The 27,306-nt window shown below is 38.8% G+C and overlaps 1 protein-coding gene across 6 annotated transcripts in view; it reads right to left on the bottom strand.

The window, feature by feature from the left end:
• The window catches only part of MLLT3 (MLLT3 super elongation complex subunit), a 117,679-nt gene that overhangs the window by 41,470 nt on the left and 48,903 nt on the right, over positions 1-27,306 (bottom strand). For 5 of the 6 annotated variants that reach the window (XR_005956684.1, XR_005956685.1, XR_005956686.1 and 2 more), the window contains exons 3-5: positions 21,229-21,311; positions 16,716-16,859; positions 3,856-3,975 (exon numbers count right to left, since the gene is read on the bottom strand). Coding sequence is in view for 3 of the 6 variants with exons in the window: in XM_041485567.1 (XP_041341501.1) it covers positions 3,856-3,975; positions 16,716-16,859; positions 21,229-21,311 (347 nt within the window). In the remaining 3 variants the exon portion in view is untranslated. The remainder of the gene's footprint in view (positions 1-3,855; positions 3,976-16,715; positions 16,860-21,228; positions 21,312-27,306) is intronic. The other variant, XM_041485570.1, reaches the window with a different exon arrangement.

Raw genomic sequence — 27,306 nt, 5'->3', positions numbered from 1 at the left:
ATAAGCAGTAACTTCTGGAAACCATTGCAAACCTCAACTGCTGACAGATGTTAATAACCTAACTAAGAAATTGAACACTTGGGAGGGGTGGGGGAAGCAGAGGAGTAGGGGCAGTTCATTATATTTTATGAAGTCATTAAACTGAGCACATTGGCATAGCCTTGTCAGTCTACTGTACTCTGAGTTTAGACTACAAATTTAGTACTAGAGATCATAAAAATGTGCATTATTTTCATTTCTAATTAAAAAATATTACACCTATTGAAATAATGTTCATATTAAGCCAATGGACTAGAATTAGTCTCAAGTATGTCTGTTGCTCTCAAGGGAAAAAGAAGAGAAAGATATCTAAAAGTAATTCCTTCATCAAGCAAACTCAGATTTCTGTTGAATACAAACTTGTTTATTACTAAATAGAAATACTAGCTGATTTGGGGATGGCAGGGAGGGGGCAAAAAAAAAAAAAAAAACAAGAAAGAAAACCACAACAATATTTTGAGAGCCTCCAAAATATTCTGGGGTAGAAGATGAATTTACCTGCTTCCCACAAAAACCCAGCCTACCAAAATGTTATGATCAATGACATCAGAAGTATCAGAAGCAGATGGAGAATTACAAAGCTCATTGGTTTAACAGTGAAGGATAACTGGGGGAGTTTTTTTCTGGTCACACATAGGAATAAAAGCCTCTGTTTTCTTTGCTTATAAAATAAATCTCATTTCTGTACAGATGATACTACAGTTCTTTGCAAAAGACACAATCATCCCCCTGAAAAACCTAACCAAGCAGCTTCTCTATTTTGTGCATGCAATATTTATATAATGCAAAGAGGCATAGCAATAGCACTGATTTAGACCAACACAAGTATCTGTAGCCAGCTATTCTTACATTCTGAAGAAATGCACAAAGTAAAAGTTTTCATACATTTCTGCACAACATCTGCACTTCCAAGATTACAGCTTTGGTTTGGAATCAAAATACTGGGGCCCACTAATACCACCTCCATTAACTTAAATGAAAAAAATAAAATTAAAAATCACTTTAGAGATACAAACATCTCTATTTAATACATATTTCAGAAGTGAATGTGACAGAAAGCAAACTGACAGGTGTCTCTTACTTCATACTTCAACAATACTTTATTATATTTTTCGTAAGTGAATGCTAAACCAAGAATAACATTTTGTTGCACTGGTTTTTTTGTTGTTATTTAAATTCTTATCTAACCACATAGTTTATATGGTACTTTGCAGTGGCAAACAGATAAGCATACGGTTCTGGTTTTTCCACACTCAAAGTTTAAAACTGGCCTCAAAGTTAACTGTGGTATTCACAGACAAAACAAATCAAAACTAGGCCAAGCACATCAAAGGCCTATTGCTGCAGCAGAAAAATCCCAAAGTCACCCAGTACAGACACCTGGAGTACACTTTTGTATCTGGGACAAGCAACTTATGTCCAAGAACTATCAAGACTTTCCTGCAGCTCTTATTCTAGAGGCATATTTAAGTGAAATCTGGACACTGAAGTTGTTCCATCACTGGGGTTACTCCAAATGACAAAACCAAAAATCTATTTGTACATTGGCTGGAATTTTTCTACATTCCAACCAGAACAAAAACACTGAAGACCAAAATTCAAGGCCTTTCAGCTCCAAGAACTTGCAACAAAAACCCCAAACTTTACTGTTACACTAAATCCAAGGTTATCTTGTGTTTCCATTTCTCAATAATAGCTTATAATTCTCAGCAAGGCAGATATTTATGAGATAAAAGGACAGCTGCTCATAAGTGTGTTTTCCAAGTTGGACAGAGTGAAGCAATGACTGCTGGGGGGAGAGGAAAAATCAAATATCCACATGGACTGACAAAAAACAGTGTTTTGATAAAACATCTGTCCTCACTATTAAAAATTCTACGGATGGAATCCTGAAATGTGATGCATGTCTAACCTCCTCAGGTTAGACTCATATAGCTGCACAGTATGGGCCAAACTCTCTGTAGATGTTCAAGTTGCTTCAGCAAAAAATTAAAGATTTCGAGCAATAGTTTATATGGATGAGTGCAGCAAATACACACTTCACCATCCTTCACTCCACACTTGCCAATCTTCCACATCAGATGGAAGTTTACTGTCTAAATACAGATTAGAAAATTACTTCCCAGGTTTACACTTGCTCACAAAAAACTGAGATTCAAGACTTACCATAGTGTACGGTTACCTAGGCAGGGAATTAGTACAGGACCCATGTATGTACATGACCAGTATCATGTCAATACCTCTTTGAAGTCCTTCTAGAGGTGTTCGGGTTGCTTATTAACCCAAGCCTCAGCATACCTGCTTAGGCATGGAAAGCAAGGCATGAGCGAATCAACATTACAGCCGATGCTTTAGAAGTGATTGGAAAATGAACTCTAGAGACCTACCTACCAGCATCTCAAGACTCCCTATTAGAGAAGTCCTTCTAGAGGTGTTTGGGTTGCTTATTAACCCAAGCCTCAGCATATCTGCTTTGGCATGGAAAGCAAGGCATGAGTGAATCAACATTACAGCCAATGCTTTAGAAGTGATTGGAAAATGAACTCTAGAGACCTACCTACCAGCATCTCAAGACTCCCTGTTAGAGATGGTCAAGTGTCAGAGTAACTCATGTTTGGCACCCAATCAGATGGAGATACATCCTAGTGTAACCGTGTAACCAGCAGCCCCTTGCTTCAGCACCATGTGTACCCAGCTTCTTTCCTTTGAGGCATTAAACAGTCATTTCAGCATGCCAAAATAAGGACCTTCAGTTTAATCCTCAGATTACACCTCAGCATCTCATTAGGAAAATAACCACACTTCCATATATTTTTTAAATGTTGCAAGATCACCTGCATTAGAGACTGTGAGGAACTGATGTACAACGCACACCAGACAGAGACATGTCAAAGAACATTTTTTGCCTGCTCTTGCTTATTATGTATCCCTACTGTCTTTTCTTAGGCATACCCTTAATTCATTACCTGACAATTCTTGTAAGGTACAAGATTTGGCACAGAGAGTGAACATGAAAGTTATTAATAAAAATGGGTATTGCCCCTTTAAGTACATGCACTGCAAGATTAAGTGACATACTTCAAATCTACAAAAGAAAATGAAAAGCCTAAAACAATTTAACAGAATAGAGAAAAGGCTTGCATTACATTTTTTATGTGAATAAACAACAACATACTCCTTCATTTTCCCATACCATTAGCTCATTTTGTCAAGAAATCATCCGCTATTTCAGAAAGGTCCATTTGTATTACTCAGGAGGTTCCTTGGGCTATACCTTTTTACTGCATTTTAAGTTGGGGATTCAAAATTTGATATCCTAGAGACCAATGACACATTGCTTTCTTTGAAACATCTAGGAAATAATTAACCTCTTGAATTTAAACACAACTAAAAATCCTAAAGAACACCACTTCAAGTCTATACAATTACCTTGAAAAATTATTAATAAATGAAATAATAATAATAATAATAATAATAATAATAATTATTATTATTATTATTATTATTATTATAGTATTATCTCACACTTTACATTTCCACAGATCACACTTCCATCACTGTAATCCTCTAACACTACAAGATACCATTACAACTATTTCTGGAACAAGAGTAAAACAACTGTACAAGTAAGAAAACAAGAGAACCGTAACCAGCACCCGTTCTCACAGCCGTCCTGAGCAAAGAAATGTCAATACCTGCTATCACTGGCCTAGCAATTAAAACACTGCAAAATACATGTAGAATTTTTAAAAAATTAATTTAATTATCAGGAAAAGCACTTTTGGCTCAACTATATTCCAGCAAAATAAGTCTCACCTTTGGCCCATGAGATGATTTCTTCTTCACTTCAGAAAAAGACAGAGAGTTACTGGGAAGGCTGGGGAGATGAAGGCTCTGCCCTGAAGAAAACGATGTGCCATCTGACATTACCATCATCTGTTGTAAGAGGGAAAGCATGTCAGTAAAACATTACCACAAGAGCAGAGTCTCACCTGCCTAGCAAATCACACCAGTTGGAGAATAAAAGTCCAACAAACAATATCCATGTTTCTTCTCAAGAGGGGACAGTTTAATGAAATCACACTGATAATCAATAATTCATTTTCCCCCAAAAGAGTCTGTTTTTTCCCATGACATTAACTGGTAAGCAATCTCCCTACCTGCACCTTGACCCATGGAGCCTTCCCAATCTATCTCTCGGGTTCCCTATCGTCGGGATGACCCCGAGCCAGCCCGATGGTCGAAGAAAGAGTCGGAGTCCTTCATTTGTGGTTCTCAAGGTCGTTTATTGTTGCTTATCTAAAATGTTTTTTCTCCGGCCCGCCACAGGCCTGTCTGGCAGGTCGGTGCGAGGCACACTACCCGCCTCCTGGGCTGGTGCTATCTTTTATACTAAAAACTATGTATACTATGTTTACAGTTATTTTCCAATACCAATCACCTATGTTAGACAGTGACTTTCTACTCTAAACCAACCTGTGAGTGCCAACATCATCCTGAACACGGATGCCAGGGAAAAGAAAGAAGAAGGACAGGGCACACACAAATCCCTCCATCTTGGACCCCCTGACCCCCATGTACAGAATCCCAAACCCCCCTGTACAAGGCTCTAAACCCCCCTGTACATGGTTCAAAATTTTCCCTTCACCCCATGCTTACTACCACTATGCTACTTAGATTTTTGTGACCTGTGATTCTTCATACATGGTCGGTAATTTCTCCCAGGGGCTAAGATCAAATCCCCAAGTGTTTTCGGCCTTCTGCCAGGGCTCGTCAGCCCCCTGCCAGGGGCCCAAGCCATCCAGGTCACCCAGAGGAGTGTCCTGGGTTCCGACATCTATCCTCTCTCCCTTCCCCAAGAGGCAGAGGAGGCAGTGTGAGCGACCAAGCATCTTAGCCAAGGTTAACCCATCACAAAGATACCGTGTAAAAACAGATGGAGATTTTAAAGTATGTTTAAAAGCAGTATGTTTATAACTTCAGCTTCTAACTTCAGGCTTCTGTGTTACCTAGTGTACAGTAAACTGTGTGGCTGGTAAGCAAGCAGAGAGTTTGCTGTTCAGAGGATCTAGCTCCCTTTCTTGATTTTAAAGACTTAAGTACAAACAGATCATTTCCAGAATGCACAAGTAAATCAGCTATTACTGAGCAGTTACCTGACATGTAAAGATTATTCAGTCTGTCTCTGGGAAACCCAGTTAAGATCCTGTCTTCTGCTATAGTACTGCTGTATCTGGATTTTATGATTCCTACCACAGCCATTCATTTATCTATTGTTTCAAGGCACCAAATGCTAGAGACAGGTTACCTGTCTGACAAACCCTGCAAAGCTGGAAAGAAGATGCAGAGGTCTACACCTGCAAGGAAACGTCTCTCTTCCCAAAGGTTCCCATGCACAAAGTGACACTGGTTTTGTAGATATCCTATGTGTTTATCCTTGCCTCTTCAGATGACCAAAACATCCTCTGACTCAGGGGACAGGAATGATCTGACCCACCACATGCCTCATATACATTACATTAAAAATACTGGGAAATCAAGGACGTAGGTATGCATATTCCAATGTTACCTCTCCAAGTCAGGATGATATTTTATTGCATAGAGGTTCCTGAAGACAGGCTTTTAATTTAAAAAAAAATTAAAATCTTTAAACACCTCTCAAAATGAATCTTGTTCCAGACCACTTTGCTCAAAAGATACATGGTAGCTTGGGGAATATTAAGAGACACGTCCAGGCAACAATTTATTTTTTTAATCAGCCTGTTTTCAACACTGTAGCTACATGGCAAAGGCAGAGGAAGAAGGCAATTAAGCTGTTCTAAACCAGAGTCTGCCAAAAGCCAAAGCTCTGAAAAATCATCTGTCCAAAAGCAACAACATTCTTCTTGCAATAATGGCATTTTTGATTATAATTAGTTATTGTGAATCACAATAAGTGATCCTTTAGCAGGAGAAATGCCTTTTTATCTCAATTTGCCAAGGTCTTTGGTTGCATTAAACTCAGCTGAATACAAGAGAAGGCACAAGCTAACAAAAACAATCAGCCAGTTGGAAAATCTATAGCCACATGTGCATACCATAAACCTGGGCAACAGGTAAAGAAAATGTATGTATTTAGCATTACTTTCCCTCACAGAAAATGTCAAATAGGTGTTGAATAGTATTGTTCTTTAAGTCAAACTCTGCAGCATTTTTAAAGCCACAAATTTAACAGAACGTATCATTTGCATAAAATTAAAGTCATTCCGAAAAAAAGCAAAGTTACTTATTAATTACAGAGTTTAAGCAGATATTTTATTGCCCAAAATAGTTTTGTTCATACATTCACATGACAAAAATATGCATATCCATGTTGAAGAAAAATTTAGTCAGGAGAATCAGGGTTTGCCCTACCCTGAAATTAAAACCAAAGAAACAAAAACTCTGCCAGAAATTCTTTCTCCTAGTGTTGGAAGCTGCCATTTTCTCCCCGAAGCACAGAAGTCTGATCCATTGAAACAAACTCACTGAGGTTTAACCACTGCATAAATTTTCTTTTTAAAATTCAGAAACATTACAGTTTGGAAATATTCATATATTCATGATGTACACAGGCATTCTTAGAAAGATGACTTTTTTTTCCAAAGTGTATGGAGTTCCAAGATATCTCAGGCAAGTATTTGGACCATTAACAGTCTCCATATTACAGACTGTTTCAAACAGGATAACAGTCTACAGAAAGATTTAGAGGGATGGGATGAACAGTATTAATACCATGTGAGGTCTGATTCGGCAATCTAGTAACATGCAGGAGAAAATAAATCCTGTAGTGGTTTTCGAAAATAAAATCTGGACATACCAAACCATGATCCCTAAAAACATTAAAAAATAAAACTAAAAATTTCAGTGTATTGAGTCCTGCAGATGTTATTTCATGATAAACCCTACAAAAAATAGCAACTGTAAATTCAAAATTTTAATGTGATTAACAATGCACACAGTTAAGATAGACTACAGACTATACCACCTTTAAAGCTGACAAGAAATGACATGAGACCATGAAGTGTCATGTAAAATTAGCTCTTTGGCCCCTGTGATAAAAAACGCACACTTCTCTTCCGAAAAGATTTCTGACAGAATAAGTATATGCTCCTCCTTAAGTCCATCATAACACTAAAAAAATAAAAAATAAATTATTTCAACCCCTCAAAAAAAGAAGTTAATATTAGTGCTAAATAACATCCAATATGTTCGTTTTCTTTGTCAAGATCATCTATGGAGAAAGCCCCTATATTACCAACACCTTTTTGAATTAATATGCATTTCCCTTTTGGCTAAATTTAGGGCAGTGACAACTATACATCCAATTTAAGTTTACTGGAAGACCTCAGCTGACAGAATTATAGCAATTTCTGCAGTGGGTAGCTGCCCTTTTTCCAGGCCACAGAATCACAGGCACATGTACTTCTGCCAGCTTTCAGAGTAAGTCCCTTTCTTCACATTGCTTCTACCACACCGACAACACACACTGCTTGACTGTGGGAATATCTATGTATATGCCTCTATTAAACCAAGGCAACACCAAAGATGGAAAAGGTGGGAATGAGTATACCACAGCAAGACACTACTGCAGCAAGAATGCAAGCTCACTAGTAGCACAGCAATAACTCTCCAGCACAGCACACACTTTTTAAACTTTTTTCCTCCTTCCTGCATTGCAATTACCCTGCTGTCTTACAGCTGCCTAGAGATACAGCTCAAGAGAGGGGGAACTGTAGCTCATGCTTCAGCCAGGCAGCAAAGGACACCTGCAGCTGGTACTTGGCTGGACCCACAATGAATCACTTCAGTGACAAAACCCAGGAACATGACTAATTCTTCTTGGTCTCTTCTAAAGTCAACTGCTAAGTGGGATCAGCCAGACTGGTGGAATAAGACATTGACTGGTGTCAATGAAGCAAGGTGAGACAACAGCAGTCACTAAACAAGTCAATTTAAACAGACATATAACCACATTCTGAATTCACCAATATGCAAAAAATTAACTTCTAGTTACAGTTTTGCTGTTCCCTCAAAGATTTTGCTTGATTTTATTTAGCAGAGATATAGCTAATCTCAAAACTTGTCTTTCATGGGGCAAATGATAACAGTAATACAGTGTGTAAAAGCAGAGCATTAGTTGGGCTTGTTCACAAATATTTTAAGTGTTTTTTAAAAGTGAGCTTTAGGAGACCTGGTACTGGATAAGCACCAGACAGATGGTGAAGGGAGAACAGTTGGTTTCATAGTTTAATACCAGGGTACAAATAACACAGGAACAGCAGAAAAGGCTGTATGGAGAAACACGTCAAGGGAGGTGATTGTCCCACTCTACTCTGCACTGATGTGACCTCACCTTGAGTCCTGCATGCAGCTGTGGCACCTCAGCACAAGAAGGACATCATTAGACAACTGGAGAGTGTACAGAGGAGGGCAACCAGTGGGGTGAAAGGCAGCTGACATGACTTGACTTGTTCAGCTTAAGAACAGAAGGCTGAGGGATGACTCCACTGCAGCCCACAACTTCCTCAAGGGGGACTGTTGATCCCTCTCACATAATCTAACTGCTCTGCTGGTACTGATACCTTGCCTCTAGTTCACCAAAAACTCACTTCACTATCCTTCAGCTATTGAGCTTGCATTTAAAACCTTTGTCTACCAGTTGCTTTAAATGAAAAACAACTTTGCCAGGGCAAAGGAAAACCTACTTTTTCCCCACAATCAGTGCATAGAGGAGATCCACTGATATTCACACTATTGGGTAGGAATAATCAACCTGAAGTGACCAGTATCCATAACATCTGAGCTGCTGGTATCTTAGAAGCATAGAATGGTTTGGGTTGGAAGGGACATTAAAGATCATCTTGGTTCCAAGCCCCCTGCTGTGGGCAGGGACACATTTCACTACACCAGGTCACTCAAACTGCCATCCAAACTCCAAGAAATGGGGAATCCACAACTTCTCTGTGCAACTTGTTCCAGTGCCTCCTCACCATCAGAGTAAATAATTTCTTCCTAATATCTAAACTTACTCTCTTTCAGTTTGAAGCCATTCTCCCTTAACAATACATGCCCTTGTACAAAGCTTCTCTTAGGGTATTTCTAAGGACATTCCAATCTGCTACTCAAGACAACTAAATGCTATGGAAAGAAAAACTGCCATGCATTTAATTAAAGTAGTTCCATGCACTTCTGAGAAAAGGAATGGATCAGGGAACAACTGTGCACTACCAATTACCATAATATAATCAGGAAGCCTCCTGCACTATTCCTCTTCCAGCAATACGGGGAAAATTATGAAATTGCCATACCTAGTGGATTATAATAGCTTGTACTAAACCTACTAACAAATAATTCTGAAGTTTCCTTACAAAAAAGAAAAAATTGACATTTTGGAGATAACATTTATCTACCAATAGATGCTTGAAAACTTAAGAGTACCTGTGTACCCAACAAGAAAAACTCACCTTCAAAACAAAACCTTGCTTTTCATGTCCTTTTAACATGAGGAATGCGGAACAATCTTAAAATGTTCCATGGAAAGCTGATCTTCTTTTATTGCCCATTACTACAAATGCACACAATTGCAAGGTGCTGCACCTGGGCCAGGGCAGCCTCTAGTACCACAGGCTGTGGGATGAACAGATGGAGATGGAGAGCAGCCCTGGGGAGAAGGACTTGGGGGTGCTGGGGGATGAGAGGCTGGACATGACCCAGCCATGAGCACTCCCAGCCCAGAAAGCCAAACATATCCTGCCTGGGCTGCATCCAAAGCAGCGTGGGCAGCAGGGCCAGGGAGGGGATTCTGCCCCTCTGCTCTGCTCTGCTGAGACCCCACCTGAAACCCTGCATCCAGCTCTGGGGTCACAGCACAGGAAGGACATGGAACTGATGGATCAAGTCCACAGAAGGGACACCAACATGGTTAGAGGAATGGAGCACTCTTCTTATAATGACAGACTGAAAGAGCTGGGGCTGTTCAGCTTGGAGAAGAGAAGCTCTGGAAAGATTTTATAGCAGCCTTTCAGTACCTAAAGTAGGGCTTCATGAGAACTGGAGGATCAATTTTAGCAGGGCCTGTTGCAATAGGACAAGGGATAGTAGTTGGAAACTTAAATAGGGTAAATTTAGACTAGCTATAACAATGTAATTTTTTTCACTGAGGGTGGTGAACCACTGGAACACACTTCACTGAGATGTAGTGGACCCTGGGAACACTAAAAGTCGATGGGATGGAGCTCTGAGCAGCATGATCTAGTTGGACATGTCCCTGCTGACTAGATAACCTGTAAAGGCTCCTTCCAACTGCAACTATTTTATGATTGTGCCAACCCTGATGCATAGGAGTCACAGATCTACCACAACCCATATATATTTACTCAGTCAGGAACTGTGTGAGCTGTCACAGGTCCAGACAACACAATTTCCTTATTAATGCACATCAGAGCTCCTGCAGGTGAATGAGCCACTATCAAAAATCTGTTGTCTGTACCTAGTTTTTCATTTTCCTGAATGAAAGGAGGCCATCAATAAAGCTGCAATAATCAGATCCACACCAAGCTACCTGTTACAGCTAACTGCACAGTTTAATTTACTGAGCTGCTCATCAAAGAACACCCTCATACAGTATATTCAGAACAGACAGTGAGCTTTACCACAGTGTGCTGCAGAAAAATTCCAACAGCACTTTCAGTAAAAGCTACAAGACGCCTGTTAGAATTCTAGGAAAAATGAACCATTATTACAACACTTCTGCAGCACTCATCATGAATTATACTCATCATGCATCAGTAGCAAATAACTGGACCTCTTTGGCTCTGGGTTGCCACATCCTGTATCATTTTACAGTGACAAACAGGTTCCTACACATCACTTTTTTCAACATTAAAGAGTACATCTGAGATATGGGGGGAAAGTAGTAATGATTTTAAATGACCACTGCAACACTAATACCTAAAGTCATGATGAAACAGCATGGACCCCAGCATGAGCTACACAGCATGGGTATGTGGACCTGTATTTTGAAATTCCAGATGATAACACACTGCTAAGAAAAAAACCTAGCAGTAATACAAGTCCCATTAAGGCAGAAGTTCCAAAATATAAATCATTAGCTAAAAAATACAGCAATCCTGAACAACTTTTATATTTAAAGCAATATTTAAAAAATGTTAAAATTTTACTTTGCTTCTAAGTAAAGTAATATGTAGTTCAAGAAAATTCAATTACTTAAATATAAAAAGCACAAGATTAAAGATAATCCCTTCCCTAGAGCAGCATTATACCTAAAGCTGGTTCTGGGTAGAAGCCAACTATTCCAACTGATATAGAGGAATTTGCCAGGAAATAGGGAGGATGCTGAAAAGAGGGAAATCCCCACAATTTCATCTTCATTACATGGATTATGAACATATCTTTTAAAACTGGCACTACACAGACATCCCAACTGACTGAAAAGACATTTCTCAAACGTTAAACCATAAAACCACAAAGACATGAAAAAACCTCAAACAACAGAATGCAGTGGGTTTTGGCAAAACCTATGTTTTTACCTTGATAATTTTCTCTAAAAATTGCATCCCTCTCAGAATAAGTCTTTGTCTCTCCCACTCATTAACAGATTAACTGACTTTAAGAAAAGAGCTGTCTTGTTACAGAAGCAGTGCTCTTATATTTCCTAACGAATTTTAAAGAAAGCAACAATAAAGGACTCATCTATTGCTAAATAGAATAATTTTTACTCCAAAAGTGATCTATTTCTTGCATCCTGTAAACATAAAACCTCACACCATTAACAGGCCTTTGCATTTGTAATAAAGTAGCGAATTCTACTATTTTTGCCCACAGCGTTAACTGCTCTCTGAGGGGTAGAGAAAGGTCTTTTCCTTTTAGGAAAGAAAAGTCAACTATTAAATTTTGTCTATATACTTCTGGATTAAACAACTAATTTTGAGTGTCCTGCCAAAAAGGCAAAAATATTTAACTTCCAATTAAACTTGCAAAACAACACAAATATTTTTGTTTATGCATCTGCAGCTATGAGAGAGAGGCAGTATCAAACTATCTTAATGCAGACTGAAAATATTTTCACTACTTTTTCCTGTAAGAATTGAAATTAAGTTATTTGTAAGATCATATTCAAACAAGTGATGCCTGAGCAAATTTTTTTTTTCCAGTGGCAAAATTTAATTCTAAAATGTTAGACAGCTATCACTCAGCATCTTCAACATTAATTTATTTTTACTAGCTCACTAAACAGACTAGGTGTAATTTTCAATTTTTTCTTTCAACTGAAAAACATGCAACCCAAAAAAGCAATAAAACTGATACTACTGACAATATGAAATACACAAATGGAATCAGACTCTATTTGTGTTTTCCGTGGGATTCAGCATTCAAAATCTACTTCAAATTTGAAGGTTTTTCTCAATCACTGTAATTTCCCAGTGTCAGTTTTCTTCTGAAATCCATACGCAGCAATCCCTGTGCCATCTCTTCTTCCTCGAGACCTTTCTTAGGTCTCTCAGATTCTAAGGCTGAAACTGATCACAAAAGGTGACTGAAAAATCTTGGAAGGAATGACTGCATAAGGGTCAACACTTAATGGTGTTTACATGATCAAAATTTTAATCCTACTGTACCTGCTCAGGCATAATTTCATGCTGTGCCTAGAGGATGAGTTGTGTAGGAGACTGCATGCATACAGTTCTTTCACTTCCAGTAGCTTGATGACTTCCTTGGTAAGACATGGATCAACTAAAAGTAGTCACCTGTACCCTTGGGGATTTCAAGAAACAGGTTGCTAATTCATATGGGTATACTTGTACACCTGGTAGCTACAGATGATGAGGTACCACGCTGCATAAATGGTATAGAAAATTCTCAATGGCATCATTTGCACAGCAAACCTTTGTAAAAGGAATGTCATTCAGAACATATATATATATACACAAAGGTATAGAATCTAAACAATGTATGGTTTCGTTGAATTTGTCCAGTGTAATCTTGAAAACGTTTTATTTCTATTTTTTAATTACAAGAATAAGCCAACTGAAAACAGGTGAATGGTAGAGATGGATTTGAGCATAACTCAATATTTTCAAGGGGTTGCGGGAAGTTCAGTGTAAAAAACATATTTTTGAAGGTGGAAAACTTTGCCAATTGGATATAGCTTAAGACAGAACCAAAGGTACATTCTTGATTAGAGAATCTCTGAAGCCAAATCAGATCCTTCTTCTAAGGCCTGGAAATGTAACCGCCTCTTAGAAAAGAAATCAAGTTGGTGAACTCCGAATAATGAAGACTGACTGCACCATTACGCTTCAATTCTGATGATATCAAATAAAATGCTAAGAAACAAATATTGTACAGAGCTAATCTACATGATTGGTACTACCCTAAATGTCCTGTTTGCCTAACTCAAGTGCCACAGTGGCAAAACTGTACTACAGTTGAGTTCTGACTTTTTAATCACCTGTGGTATCCCAGTGTTACTCTTACTGTCTCAAGTGAGCTACAGGATAGCCAGTCAGACCTTAATGGACAAGAAGGATGGAGAAGGGCAACAAAACTTTCTTAGCCTGAAAGACAGAAAAACAGTGGCTGTAGCAAATAACCTTGACTAGTTCACATTTGGGATGCCACAAGGTATATGTGTAACAGGACGGGGGAGTTAGGAGCATCCAAGAGATAATTAAAGGAATCTGCAGCAAAAGACAAATACAGAGATAAAACTACACTGAACATGGCAGCACAGAAGTACCAGGTGAGCCTACAGTTCTCCCTCCAGAAGGACTATTTGTAATATGCATACGTTTATGGAAATGAGAAATAATCATGTTTTGTAGTTCACATCATTCGGCCCACGTGAAAATGCAGGAAAAGGAATCAGATCTGGGTTTCAAGGTACATAGAAATCAAGAAATTTAGACCATTATTTAAAAGCATGTAAGCAATAGTCCACCATTTTAAAGGATTTTACTCAATGCTCACTCAGCGTTTTACATTAATATCGTATCTCATTCATTTTGAAGGACATGAGCCTAATTTTGCCAGATTCTTTGCCTATCAAAATTCAGCAACTTGTTACTGTTATTTTTTTCTCGAATGTAGCCATAAGCTAGAAGTATTAATTGTTTGGTCTTATTTGTAAGTGCAAAACCCATCTCATACTTTATTACCCTTAAATGCTTTTCTCAGTCTAAAGCATGGAAGTTACAAATGAGTTAATGCTCTCTGTAGAACAGACAACAGACTCACACACTTAGAAGGGAAAGTCAGAAGCTTTTCAGGGTATCTACAGGATTCAAAAAAGCCTGTTTCCAGTATTTCATAAAGTGTAATGGGCTTTTCAACACCAGGAGATGTAAGCCCCTCGGAGAAACTTTTAGGGACTAGAGTCCCTAAAAGATAGAATGCTATTACATTATTTCTGCCAAGCTGATCAGATAAAGATCAGACTTCCAGACCAGGAAGTCCGCAGAGGGATGCAGAAAACTGATCACTTCATGAGAAGGTATTAATTTCTTGAAAAGAAACTGGGGAAATGGAGAAAAAGAAAAAGCCATGCAGTCTGAAGCATCCAGAAGACAAAAAGCAATGAAGCTATGCATTTTAAGAATGATCATACTGGTCATTCCCTATATTCAGGGAAAGAATTTGATCAAAACATGTCACATTTTGTTGCTCACTCTTAGGCAACATTCTTGCTTTTGTTAACTCAAGAAACCTAAAAGTAAAAGGCTCAGAAAACCAGCAATGAAAAGGAAGCTTCCTACTTTAACCTTTTTGACCATTACTCCTCAACTCCAAATTCTCTGCTGGCATTACTTACATTTATTACATTTGTGGTCAAAACTTATCAATCTTATCCAGTCTGTTGTTAACAAATATTTAAAAAATGGCTCATGAAGTCTTCCAGAATACAATCTCGATGTTTTATTTGCAAACACACTAAAAAGCCTCTTGCACCTTATAAATGCAAACAGAAAACACTGCACATGCTTCTATATCAATGTAACTACAGATGTAACAGTTCTGTTCTTCAGGAGGCTAACAGTATATTTCAGACTATACAGGCTACTTGGTTTTGCTCTGTTTTCAAAGGATCTCTTCAGCAGACTGAAGATTCTCACACTAGCTCCCTCTTATCTCCAGCCCAGAACCTACTATTGCCTAAAGGTACCAAAAAAGGTTACCCACTTTTGTTATGGCTGGTTCAAAATAAAATAGCCACTGGCATTAACACTTGAAATTTCACAGCACGAAGGCTTTCTCAACATCTCTGTCAGTGACTTGGTAAAGGAGGCAAGATACACTCACGCAGTCTGCAAATAACAGTCAATTGGGGAGTGAAGCATCTGACACTTCACAGCAAGCAGGGCTTGCAGAAGGGACCCCGGCAGTCTGGAAGAATAGGCTAACAGCAGCCGCATAAAATAAAATGAGGACAAATGCCAAATACCAAGAAGTGCCCCAGCAAGGCAGAGCCCTGCAGCCAAGAGGCTAGGGCTGTAACATGGCCTGGGCAGGCTATGAGCTGAGCCAGGGCCCAGGCAGCAACAAGGGCTATCAGTCTCCCAATTCTTGCGAGGTGGCCACAGTCCTGGGAGCCAGGGGAGGGTCAGAACTACATCCTCTACTTTGTTTTTGTCAGACCCTATCTACATACTGCCTACAGTTTGGATCTCTTAACACAAACACCACCAACAAAATGGTGGGAGGTGAAAGGAGGTAACTGAGACCGTGGGGCTGGAGACTGCAGCGAGAAGCAGCTACAAGGCCTAGGGCTGGCTCAGGTGAAAGGAGGGATAGCTTCAGGGGCATCCAAGGAGGGCATGAGCTCCTCCATTCCCTCCCATCAGCACGGCAGTGATCAGAGGGAACAGAGGAGACACAGGCTCTTCACAGTGGTGTGTGGAAGGAGGCAAGAGGCAGCAGCCCAGCCTGAACCATGAGAGGCTCGGTCCCATGAAGATGGCCCAGCAGTGAAGCCGAGCTCAGGGAGAGTTCACACCCCAGCTAGGAGGAGTCAAGTCCTGAGGAGACCTCATGGCTGAGCCTCTGATTGTTCCTGACACAATGAATTACGCTGTCATTGTGTGAAATACAGCAGAACAGTTTCACAGACAAAGTGTAAACCTAAAGGTTTGGCCTTTCGGGCCCTCTCATCCCTCCATATGGGCAAACTTCCTTTTGGCTTTTTTACATCACTTAATTCTGGCAACACATGAAGAAGTCAGTACATTTTTCTGATTCAGACTGTGTGATATTACACAGATTTAAGTAGGTTTGTTTATAGTTAAGAGTTTTGACTTGTTCTACCTTATAACTACTGAATTTATTTTGCTTAATATAGAACTATAGAACTTCTTTCAATGAAACACATTTTATTTTCTTATTACTTCCATCCAGTATCTTTAAATCCTTATCCTCCAGTATTCCTTAAATACACTATGATGTATTTAAGGAATGCACATGCTCATTTGTTTGCCCATTCCACTTAAAGACACGTACCAAGCTTGTGTATGAAGTTAATCACAAAAACACTTCACTTAATTTCACTGTTAGGTCAATCTTTCTCATTACACTAATCATGCACCAGCAACAAGCAGCAACATCTTTATTGTGATGGCTTTTGACACGGGTGCAGGACTCACCCCTCCTGCCTTTAGCAGCTTTCTTCTGAATTCCTCTGTCGGGTTGTTGAATGTGAGCTTTTCACAGCGGAGGTGATTTACAGGTGGGTGGCCTTCAAGGTGCAGGAATAAGTCATAGTCAAATCGAACTTTCTTAGGTTCTTCCTGAGGGTTAAAAATAACCAGATAGAAACATCTAGCACCAAAACTAACTAAGTTGAAAACAAAGGCTACATAAAGATTTTCAATTAAAATTAAATAATATTAAACCATTCTCTGTGTTCTCAGACACACACGGAATTTACCTAGTGTCAGCTGAGCTACAGTGAATCAGAGAATCAGAAAAGCTCCCATCAGCCCATGAAAACACAAGGTAAAACACATGAATTTCACAAAATCCAGACAAGGCTTACTTGACATTGTTAAGTCATGTTTGGCCCAGGCTATAAATAGGTACATAGGCAAGTATCATGGTTCAGCTGACACAAGGTAACTCACTCAAAACCACAATTACATTTCTGAGCCCTAGAGAACTGTAAGTTCTGAACATAAATTTCTCCACTGCAGCCAAACAATTGATTTCTTCAGAAGTTATAGAAAGGGGGAATTATGAATCTGCTGCAGCCAACTACTTTTGATCTCCTACTTACAGGGTCTGCTCATTTCTTAAAGAAACTTCATTCTCTTGAACAAGTGTGGTCAGATAGATTTCAAGTGTTTCACCAGAACTTTCAAGCAATTAAAATTCTCTGCCACTGCAGTGAAAAAACGAAATTGAATGTTCCCTGTACCAATACAGAAAGAGAAAAAAACATAAAAGGCAAATTTATCTCAGGAGAAATTACCTGTGCTCTAGTGCCCTGGTAAAGCCTCAGCTGAAAAAGGACAGTGGTTGCATCAAACAGACTTCAGTATCTTCTATCTGGTATTACAAACTAAGTCCATTTTGTGTTGCACATTTACACCAGTCCCTTCTAGAAGCTGTATGTGCACTAAGTACTTTTTTAAGATGCTATTAAGCAGCCCTTCCTGCAAAGGTCCTGATGTGCAATGGAAGCCACCAAATCAAGCCTTAGGAAAGCATAAAAAAAAAGTCAACTTGAAAAAAAGTTTCTATAAGAAGGAACCATGAAGGAAGGGAAGGAAGAGATAGAGCAAAACCTTAGCACATATCCAACACTGCATGAAATTAAAATACATGTTCTGTTCAGTGACAGATGCTTTAGAAATTCACATTAACCATGCTGAATTCTGAATCAGGATTCTAAGTATGGGAAGAACAGAAAGCATAGAAATCTCAGTTATTTTGAAAGTTAACTCAGAGGTTTCAAACACAGCCAAGGGACATCCTAATCTGTCCCATCTCTAGACTTAGAGGAGAAACAATAAAAGGAGACCTGAAGTTGTCTGTTTCTGAAGACAAAAGAAAGCAGTTCCCCTAGATGAGCTATTTTCACAGTTCTGACATAGTTCATAGAAATAAATGACATCATAGACATAAATGACATAATTTTCAAAGGCAAAGATGGATGATACTTCTTGTTGTTAGAAATATTAACATGTTTTCACGCAGAAGGAAAAAGGAAGCAATTTATTCCCTGATTTGCTTAGAAAACTGCAATGTTGCTATAGGCAACACGGTACCAGCAGCTTTGCCATAAAAGTCAAGTTGTAATAATTCATAAATGGTAGTCTTCAAACAATTTTGTAGAAAGTCAGATGAACATAACCAGTGAATAAAAAGCAGACTTACTACACAAATGACCATTGGTACCACTGCACTGCCATTATTTCAAAATGGGGGAGATAGAATGTGCTGCAGTTTATTAGCCTTATCCTATATGAACTGCATTTTCCAGAGTAGGACTCTTTGACCTAAAAGCATTTTTAAGGACTTTGTTTCAATGAGTAACAACCATAGCCTGCTGTTGCTGAATTTGGGAGCAGGGGTTGGTTGTAATTTCTGTAACGCTTTAAGGCTTGGAATATTCTTCTATCATGGCAAAATACCTATTAAATTTTTCACCGATTTCCATTTAGTCCTGGGAACAGGATCCTCCGTGGCCCAGGTAGTTTCCTGTACCCCTCCTTTCTCTATCCATGAGGGTATTTCCTGAATTAGAAATTCAGCAGCTGTCTACCTTTAATAAATGATGACAGTATGTCTCTTCTTCCTCCTTCAGTCTATATCCTCTCTTCCTGTATTAGAGTAACTGTGAACTGCCTTAGTGAGGAAAGAACAGCTGAGCCAGGAGAAAGTAGTAATTTGCCAGCTCAATTTTTGTGCCACTCTTCCTTTGTATTGCACCCATCCCAAGGAAGCGCATGCTGCTGCAGCTGCGTGACAGACTAACTGGCTCACAGTTCAACTGCTGCTTGTTGTATTACATGACACCAACAAGGGGTGAGGGATGTTTGCAAACTTCCTAATTCCACATGTTGCTTGAGGGTAAGGCAAGTTGTAATCACTGCTGCCCTCTTGATCTCAGTCTAAGCCACAACTTCTGCTGGGGAACACCAGAGACTTGCAGTCTCCACAGTCAGAAAAAGCAGCCACAAGTCTAGCGCAAAACAAAAAGAGAAATACTGGGCAGGAAGCTTTCTGTAGAGATGCTCAATGATTGACTCACTGTCTTCTACTTTGTTTGTGGGATGAACATTCAATAGATGAGTTGAAGAGACTGGGCTGCTTTTCCTTAGATTTCCTGAATGAATCAAAACAGTTTCCCTAATAGAAAAAGGGCTAAAAAGCATACCAAAATGTCTGATCAACTCACTGAGCCAGTTCTGTTTCATTTCCAACAGCAAACATGATAAATCAAGACCTGCTCTTCACAGATTGATATGGGGAACATGTCCGAATTACCTATTCAAGACCTACAACTTCCAAAGTGCCTGAACAGAAGTAGCCACACCTCACAGCTTAACAGGGCTTTCTGTGAAAGATAAAAGAATACTGGAATACACACTCAAAGGCACACATAGCTAAACTAACCCCAAAAGAAATTTTAAGTGATCAGGGTTCCAGAAAAAGTCTTTCACAACGCATTTCTATTTTCTTTCTCTTTTAGTCTTTTACAAAGCATTCACCACAGTGAACATATAATTTTGACTTGATTAAAATAAGAACTTCAAACTGGATTTTGATATTATAAAATCAACTCATGAGTATCTTTGAATCATGTTAAGTATCATAACAGCTCCAAGGTACACAACATTTAAAGGGAACATGAATAACTTTGGATATTAAGGTAGTGCACATTAAACTTTGCAAGATTTTGCTCTTTAATTTCACATAAATCCAGTTCTTTTTATCTGTACTAATTATTAGTAATGCAGACCCCGTTATGTACAGTTAAAGAAAACTCTGTATTTGCTGTTTGAGAGACTCATAATAAGTGCAGCAATTACTTAGAATGTGAGGTATCACAATAGCGTAGGTTTTGCAGAATGCCACTGGATTTGGCTTGAGCCTGGTAATGTTGAATATAATGAGTACTCACATGCAGTCTAAAATAATGTTTTTTAAAAGACAAAGATGCAAGATTAAAAAAAGAATGTTTTGAAAGATCAAAACCTGAACTGATTATAAAGATTTGTAGTACTAAATAGAACAATGTAATATTAAAATAGAACAATGAGTTCATTGCGTAATCAACATAATCAAGACTGGTGTCCTTTCCTCGAGATTAAGTGGCTCTTTGAGCATTAGTTAAAGTCTGTCCACTTTTTAGCAGGGCTAGTAATTCTTCTCAATAATTATATTACACTTCTCTTTTTCAATAAGGCAATTTTAATTTCACAGAGTTATCTACTAAATACTGTCCACCAGTAGTCTATATTGGATGTAATATTGTTTCATATCTGGAGTGCTGTGTCCAGTTCTGGGCTCCTCAGGACAAGGGAGACAGAGAGCTGCTGGAGAAGGTCCAGCACAGGGTGACAAAAATAATGAGGGAACCTCTTTTAAAAGGAAAGGCTGAGAGAATTGGGTCTGCTCAGCTTTGAGAAAAGATGACTCTGAGGCACCTTACTGTTAACAAGTATCCAAAGGGTGGGTGTCAGATGATCGATCCAAGCAGATGACTCTGCTTGGTGGTGCCAAGCAATAGTACAAGAGTCAACAGGCACAAATTGATGCACAGGAAGTTCCACCTGAACATGAGGAAGATCAAACACTGATCAAGCATTGGAACAGATTGCCCAGAGAGGTCATAGAGTCTCCCACATCAGAGAAATTCAAGAACTGTCTGGACACAATCCCGTGCCATCTGCTCTGGGATGATCCTGCTTGAGCAAGGAGGTTGAACCAGATGACGCCTTGTGGTCCCTTCCAACCTGACCCATTCTATGATTCTGTGAAATACAATTACACATTTCTACATGTTACAGTAATACTGGGTTGAGGAACAGCATTGATAACAATAGTTTTAAATATATTCTTTATCAAGTTTACAAACTGAAGTTCAAAACTTAAAAAAACCCTCACTTCAACATGATTTTTTTTTCTTATGAAAAACATGAGATTCCATACCTTGTTTTTGAAGTAAACCTCAATTGGTAAAATGAAACCAGCATACCCAGATTCTTCAACTTTGTAGGGTGGGTCCTTGCACACTGAAACAGAGAAAAAAAAAACATTATTTAACAAAAAAATGTCTGAAATTCATAAGCAAACCACATGAGTAAATCTGGAACAATATTTGTACGTGGCACTGTTAAAAAACTGCACACATGCAGTAGGATCTATCTATGCCCAACTCAACCTGAAATTTGCAGGCAAATTCTTCTTGCCTGCATAAAACCTTCACTTTATGGATAGGAAATCTATCTCAAATTTGAAAACTTTATTATTGGGAAAGGGGGGACATAACACAGCACTTCATCATATAGTGAGGAACATGAAGAAGGTTAACTATGGTATTATGTTTAAATAACATCCAGATTTGCCTTAAAGGATTTAGACCTCTCTAACAATACTGTGCATATTATTAGCCATAATACAATACTTTTCTTCAAGTTCTCAGTTTAATGCAAAGGCTTTTACCTACTCTGAGTCACACAGTACTGAATAGCAGATCTCTGAAAAAGATCGGAAGAAAGTGGCACTAGCTGTCAACTCCAGTCAGTGACAAAAAGTAGGTTGTTACAGAACTTGGAACAGAAGCCATCTCTGCCTTCTCCTGTTTGATTGCATGGCAATCTCATTACAGAACTCGAGTCTATTTAACACATTAGCACAAAGGGAGGCTAAGCTTGAGAAACCATGCATCTAACTGCAGCATCAACTCAGATGCTTCCAAATGCTGCATGTATGAGATGCTATGTATGAAAAACCATGTCTATGGCACTACCATCTCACTGAAGGTTTCTCCACTGTAGGCTGGTAGAATGATGCAGTTAATAACACAAAAGGTTGACTTCCTCAGAAACATCTCCTCTAGCTCTGTGAACCTAGCTGACTGGAAAAAACACTCAAAATATCAGATGAATCACAATTTGCTCAGACATATACTCCTTTCAGAATTGCCTGGTAGTTTACAAAAAGAATGTACTGCAATTAACTGTACAAGGCCTGATTACCAAAATTATTCTTTTTAGCAAAGCACCGCAGATAGGCACTTAAAATCCTTTATCATCCTGAAAACATGACAAGGCCCATCAGACACACCCAGGAACATAAACACTCTTATGTTCCCCATAGTACAATCAGTACTGCAGCAGAGGACATGCAAGCTTGGTTAATCCCCAAGTAAAAAAACACAGTGGAATTTTCTACTACTACCTTGCTATTCTCCTTGTTTGCTAGCACCAAACCCCTGAAGGGTTAGGGAGATCACAAGTCCTTGCTCACCTACTGCAGTTGGCTATCACTCATTCACTACAAGAAGTCAAAAAAAGGGAAAAGGAGGGAAAAAGAGCAAGAACAATATCTTTTACACATGATTCTGCAACACAGTTCTCTTGAAACTACAGAAGCTAATTTGTTTCTCCTGGCAGGAAAAAAAATACAAAACAAAACAAAACCAGAGGAGCTATACTTTGTAAAGTGGGATTTGCAGGGTTTGGAAAAAAAAACAACATTACAATGATTGGTCAAATCTAACAAGAGTGTTTCAGACCAAGGTCTTCATTTGGAAACTGGAAGAACCTTCTAGAAGAAGTATTTCACTTTATATTGGCACATCTCCTGAGATGACTTGCCAGCATTTTAAAAATGTAAATATAATAGCCCTAGTTAAGCACAGAGGTCACAGTAATATGTATTGGCAATTTTTCAGTCAATGATAAAGGTGCATTCCTGCTCTTCCTCTGCCTTCAGCAGACAACTTGAGGAGAAAGCCTTCACAATATTTTTTGAATGGTCACACACAGAAGATTGAAATCCAATTATACAAAAATGGAGAAAGATTATACAAATCAGATAGAAATGCAGAGGCTTTAGAAACAGTGATTTCAGGCTACATATATGTCACATTACAAACATCACATCCACTTCTTCCTGAGCACTTAACTGGTGCAGAAAATCTCATTAGCATAAATATTTTTCATTGCCTCCCTCATTAAGCTCTTCCTGCAGATTTACATAGCTGTTTGCCATGTTGAATAGTACCTTATCAAAGTCTCATGGTTCTTCAAAGAGTCTGTAACAGCTCCCAGTTTTGATAAAGCCTGGATAATGGGCTGCAGAACAAGCCTGGAAACTACTTTGGGTGTCTTCCCAAAATGAAAAATGGGTTTTTAACACAAAGAAAATTCTAGTCTTTTGAAAGAAACCTTCCTGAAGAGAAACAGAAGTGACTGAGCAAAGCTCAGTGCTATTGTGTATGTGCAGACTGCAGCTATTACGTTTTTCTCGCATTTTTTGTGGAAGCCACCACTGACAACATACTGACAGAAATGGCATTTCTGTGCACTCTGAAACAGCACTCCTTCAGCTAAGCTCTTTTTGTCTTATTGAACTGACAGAAGGAGTAACCAGGGCTGCAGTGACGTGTGGTTTAGCCAAGCCAACAGGAAATCATCCTAGCAAGGTATGCTGAGCGCAGAAAAGACAAGTGGCAAGAGTTAAAAAAACCACAGAAAAGGAAGTAAGAAAGCAAACAAAAAAACCAAAACCACTCAGGAAAGAAGAAGAGGGGGAAAAAATCCCAAACTTGTAGTGAAAAAGGTAAAGAGAAACCAATGCAAATTGCAAACGTAGACCAACACACTCAACCAACAACAGAAACTAGGAAGGAGTGATTTTGAAAAAGGAAGCATCTAGAGACCCTAACAGATTTCCCAAAGCTTGCTAGGGAAAAAGTGACTATGCTAGACTAGGTACATAAGCAGAAAACACTACCTTATTACAAAAAAATCTTCCTCCTGATCCAGAGGGACAGAGGCATTTCACCTCTGCTCCTCTCCTTTAAAGTGGCAACTAAAAATGCATTTCAAGTGCCAGACCAAGTGTCTTGAACACCACTTACCACTAGGACTTAATTATTATGGTCAGATTTTTTTCTTCTAAAGAAAAAGCTTGTATGAACACAATTTTCTCCCTCTCTGCTGCATCTTTTGTCTGGGTGGTCCAAACTCAAGGCAGTCTCTACAACAATTAAAGCCCTGAAGGTTCTCACAGACTCAGTTAAAATTGGTGCCTGGTAAGGCAATTCCAGGGAACATCACTGAGATGCAAGAAGAAGCAGGCATACAGAATAACAGAACAATTATAACAGTATTTCCTGTCACAAGAGTTGTACATCCAGGAGAAGACAAGTAAAAAACATAAGCAAAATTATACATATTTCTTTACATGCACTGGCCACAGAATAAAATGTGGGGGGTTTGTTGCCTGTGTAAGGCAAAATAAAGAGCTTAGCTCAGTTGATCAGAGCACAGTGGGAATAACACCAACATTGTGCATTCAATTCCTGTACAGGCCACTTAAATGTTGGACTCAATGATCCTTGTGGGTCTCTTCCAACTTAGAATGTTCTGTGAGTTCTGACCTGTTATTTTTGACCTGTATGTTTGTCAGAATAATCTCTTCCCCCACAAACAATAATTTTAGTCCTAACACATTTGCTAAACAGATAGATCAACTAAAACTATTTTAGGTGCAACTTTGAAATACAAATAGGAGCTCACGCAACGTAATTATAATGCTCAAGTCTGTCCCTTATGTTTACCATGTTTCATTGCACTGTGGGGTGAACATCGCAGTAATACTTGGTATGCTTAAGGCCACAGAATGGAAATTAGATCAAACAGGGCTTTAACTACAGCTAAAGGTATTGTGAAATGCTGCACAGGAGCTTGAACACAGGTGAAATCAAATGACTAGTCAAGTCATAAAAAGATAGAGGGAATAGGGGAAGGTGTAAAAGCCAGGTCCACAATGCCACATTTTACTAACAGTGACTACACTGAAGCCTTTTGGACATAATAATAACAAAATTCTAGTTAAAGCTATCTTTCTTAAAAGCTTTAACATGAGATTCACTTGCCAGTTTAACACTGTTGAACACATTATTATGAATAATTTTTTTTTCTTTATTAAAAATACAGTCAGAATGAACAAGTAAAGGCAGAAGTTCCCTTCAAGCAGATTTCAACACAACATCAGGATGATGCAGAATAAAGTCTGCAAGAATTAACACACATTTTAAGCATCCTGCAGGATACTCCAGGTGGGTGCCTGTAAGAAGCGATGCCTTCTTAAAGACAACTGATTTAACAAGAAGGATTTTTGTACCAGCATTTTATAGATATTTGCCCATTATTTGCTCATACTGGTCACACTCTGACCCACTATTTCATCTATTCAACACCACCTTCCTTAAAAGAAGTCTCAAAACCAATGGGTGGCATTCATTTTCAGAGGAAGACAGATCGTGGTACCAAATCCCTCCTGTGCAATAACTCAACTTTAAATATTCAGCTGTGATTTTTTAAAAGCTCTTTGACTCTGCTATTCTGCAGCTCACCTTGCCAATTGAAAAGGTCCAGTATGTGGATTCTTAAAAGAAAAAATACCAAAACAGCCTGGAAGATAATGGCTCTGCTATCGTCTAACTTCAGGCACATCTCAGACATTATTATAAAAAAATTCTAGGCAGGTTCAAACAGAAACTGGCAAAAATTACCAAGATGAGTGTGACTAGGAAGAGGAATAAGGAGGGTCCATTTTCTTCACACTTTTTGCTGACATGTACTTCATGAGAAAGATAAAACCCCAAGACCAAGCACAGAAGGTACTAAAAGTTCTAAGACTGGGGTCTCAGCACTGCATTTACAGATATATTACATCACCTCCCTCACACAGGGAGAAACCAGATCCTCACTACTTCTACCAAATGGATAGGATGGCAAGACACAGCTTAAAGCCCCTTAAAAGTGAACCCTAATTAAATTTTGAAGTGACATTTTCTGTACATAGTGTCTACTCCCCGACCATTAAATAGCTCATACATCAACTGAGAGCAATCTAATACACAAGAAAGTAGGGCAGGGAGGTCTCAAAATCTGTGGCTGAGTTTGGACTCAGTCACACCTAGTGTCCATCAGGAATTTAGAAAGCAAGGGGCTTGACTCTGAACCTTGTGACTCAGCAGGAGGGTCGCACTTACCATTTTACATGATTACTCTTTTCCATCTCTGGTCTCTGTGTCATTCATTCTAAGCTGATTCTAATCTGATTTTGCTTTGTGTATTTCATCCACATAAAAAGTAATAGAGTGAGCCTTGCCATTGAATGTTGCTAGTCACAAATTTATATTAAAACTGCTTTTGCTAATACCTTTGACAGGGATTTTTTTAAGCAACTGAAACCACTCATTTGCAAGTAACTGTTACAAGCGATGGAGCTGTACTTTCCTGAGGATGGTTGAAGGCTTGCCTGCCCATGAAGGAAGTGAATAAATTCTTTGTTTTGCTTCACTTGCATGCACTGCTTTTGCTTTACCTATTAAACTGTCTTAATCTCAACCCACAAGTTTCTCACTTGTATCCTTTCAATTGTCTCCCTCACCCCATTGCAGGGAAACGAATTGGCTGTTGTGTGGTGCTTAGATGTCAGCTGGGGATAAACCACAACATTACCCCTCCAGGACTTCAAGCAGAAGGACCATTTTCCTGATATAGATAGATCCTCAGCTGCAAAGTTTTGAAGTTCACTACACATCAGATGGTGCAGAAGCCTCTCCTCTTGACTAAAAGACACAAAGTTGTCAGCTGTATTCTGCACTGCACACACAAGCAAAAGTCCTTACTAAGACATTCAGAAGTTACTGGAAATGTAAATCTAGCATCACACACATAGTTTATGCCTGCCATCCCTTCTGTCTGCTCCCTCATGTTTCCTCTGAAAAAGACAGGAATGCAAAAGAGATGGGAAAAGAATAAAAACAAGTACTTTTAAACTGAGTTATTCCCACATTTCCTGTTTTATGTCTAGATGTTATTTTTTTCAAGACAACTGTATTTTTTTCAATACAGTTTTTACAATTGTTTAAAAATCACTGTTAAAAATTTACATATGTCTCAGGAGTGGAGTACGACACTTCCAGAAGGCACCTAGTCTAGAAGCCTTTCTGAGATGAGCACGACACTAAAGCTAAAGAAAAAC

Source organism: Pyrgilauda ruficollis, unplaced genomic scaffold (assembly GCF_017590135.1).
Source record: "Pyrgilauda ruficollis isolate IOZ18807 unplaced genomic scaffold, ASM1759013v1 scaffold71, whole genome shotgun sequence".
Classification (NCBI taxonomy): Eukaryota; Metazoa; Chordata; class Aves; order Passeriformes; family Passeridae; genus Pyrgilauda; species Pyrgilauda ruficollis.
Note: the sequence above shows the minus strand (reverse complement) of the source record. Positions and strands in the feature narration are given on the sequence as shown.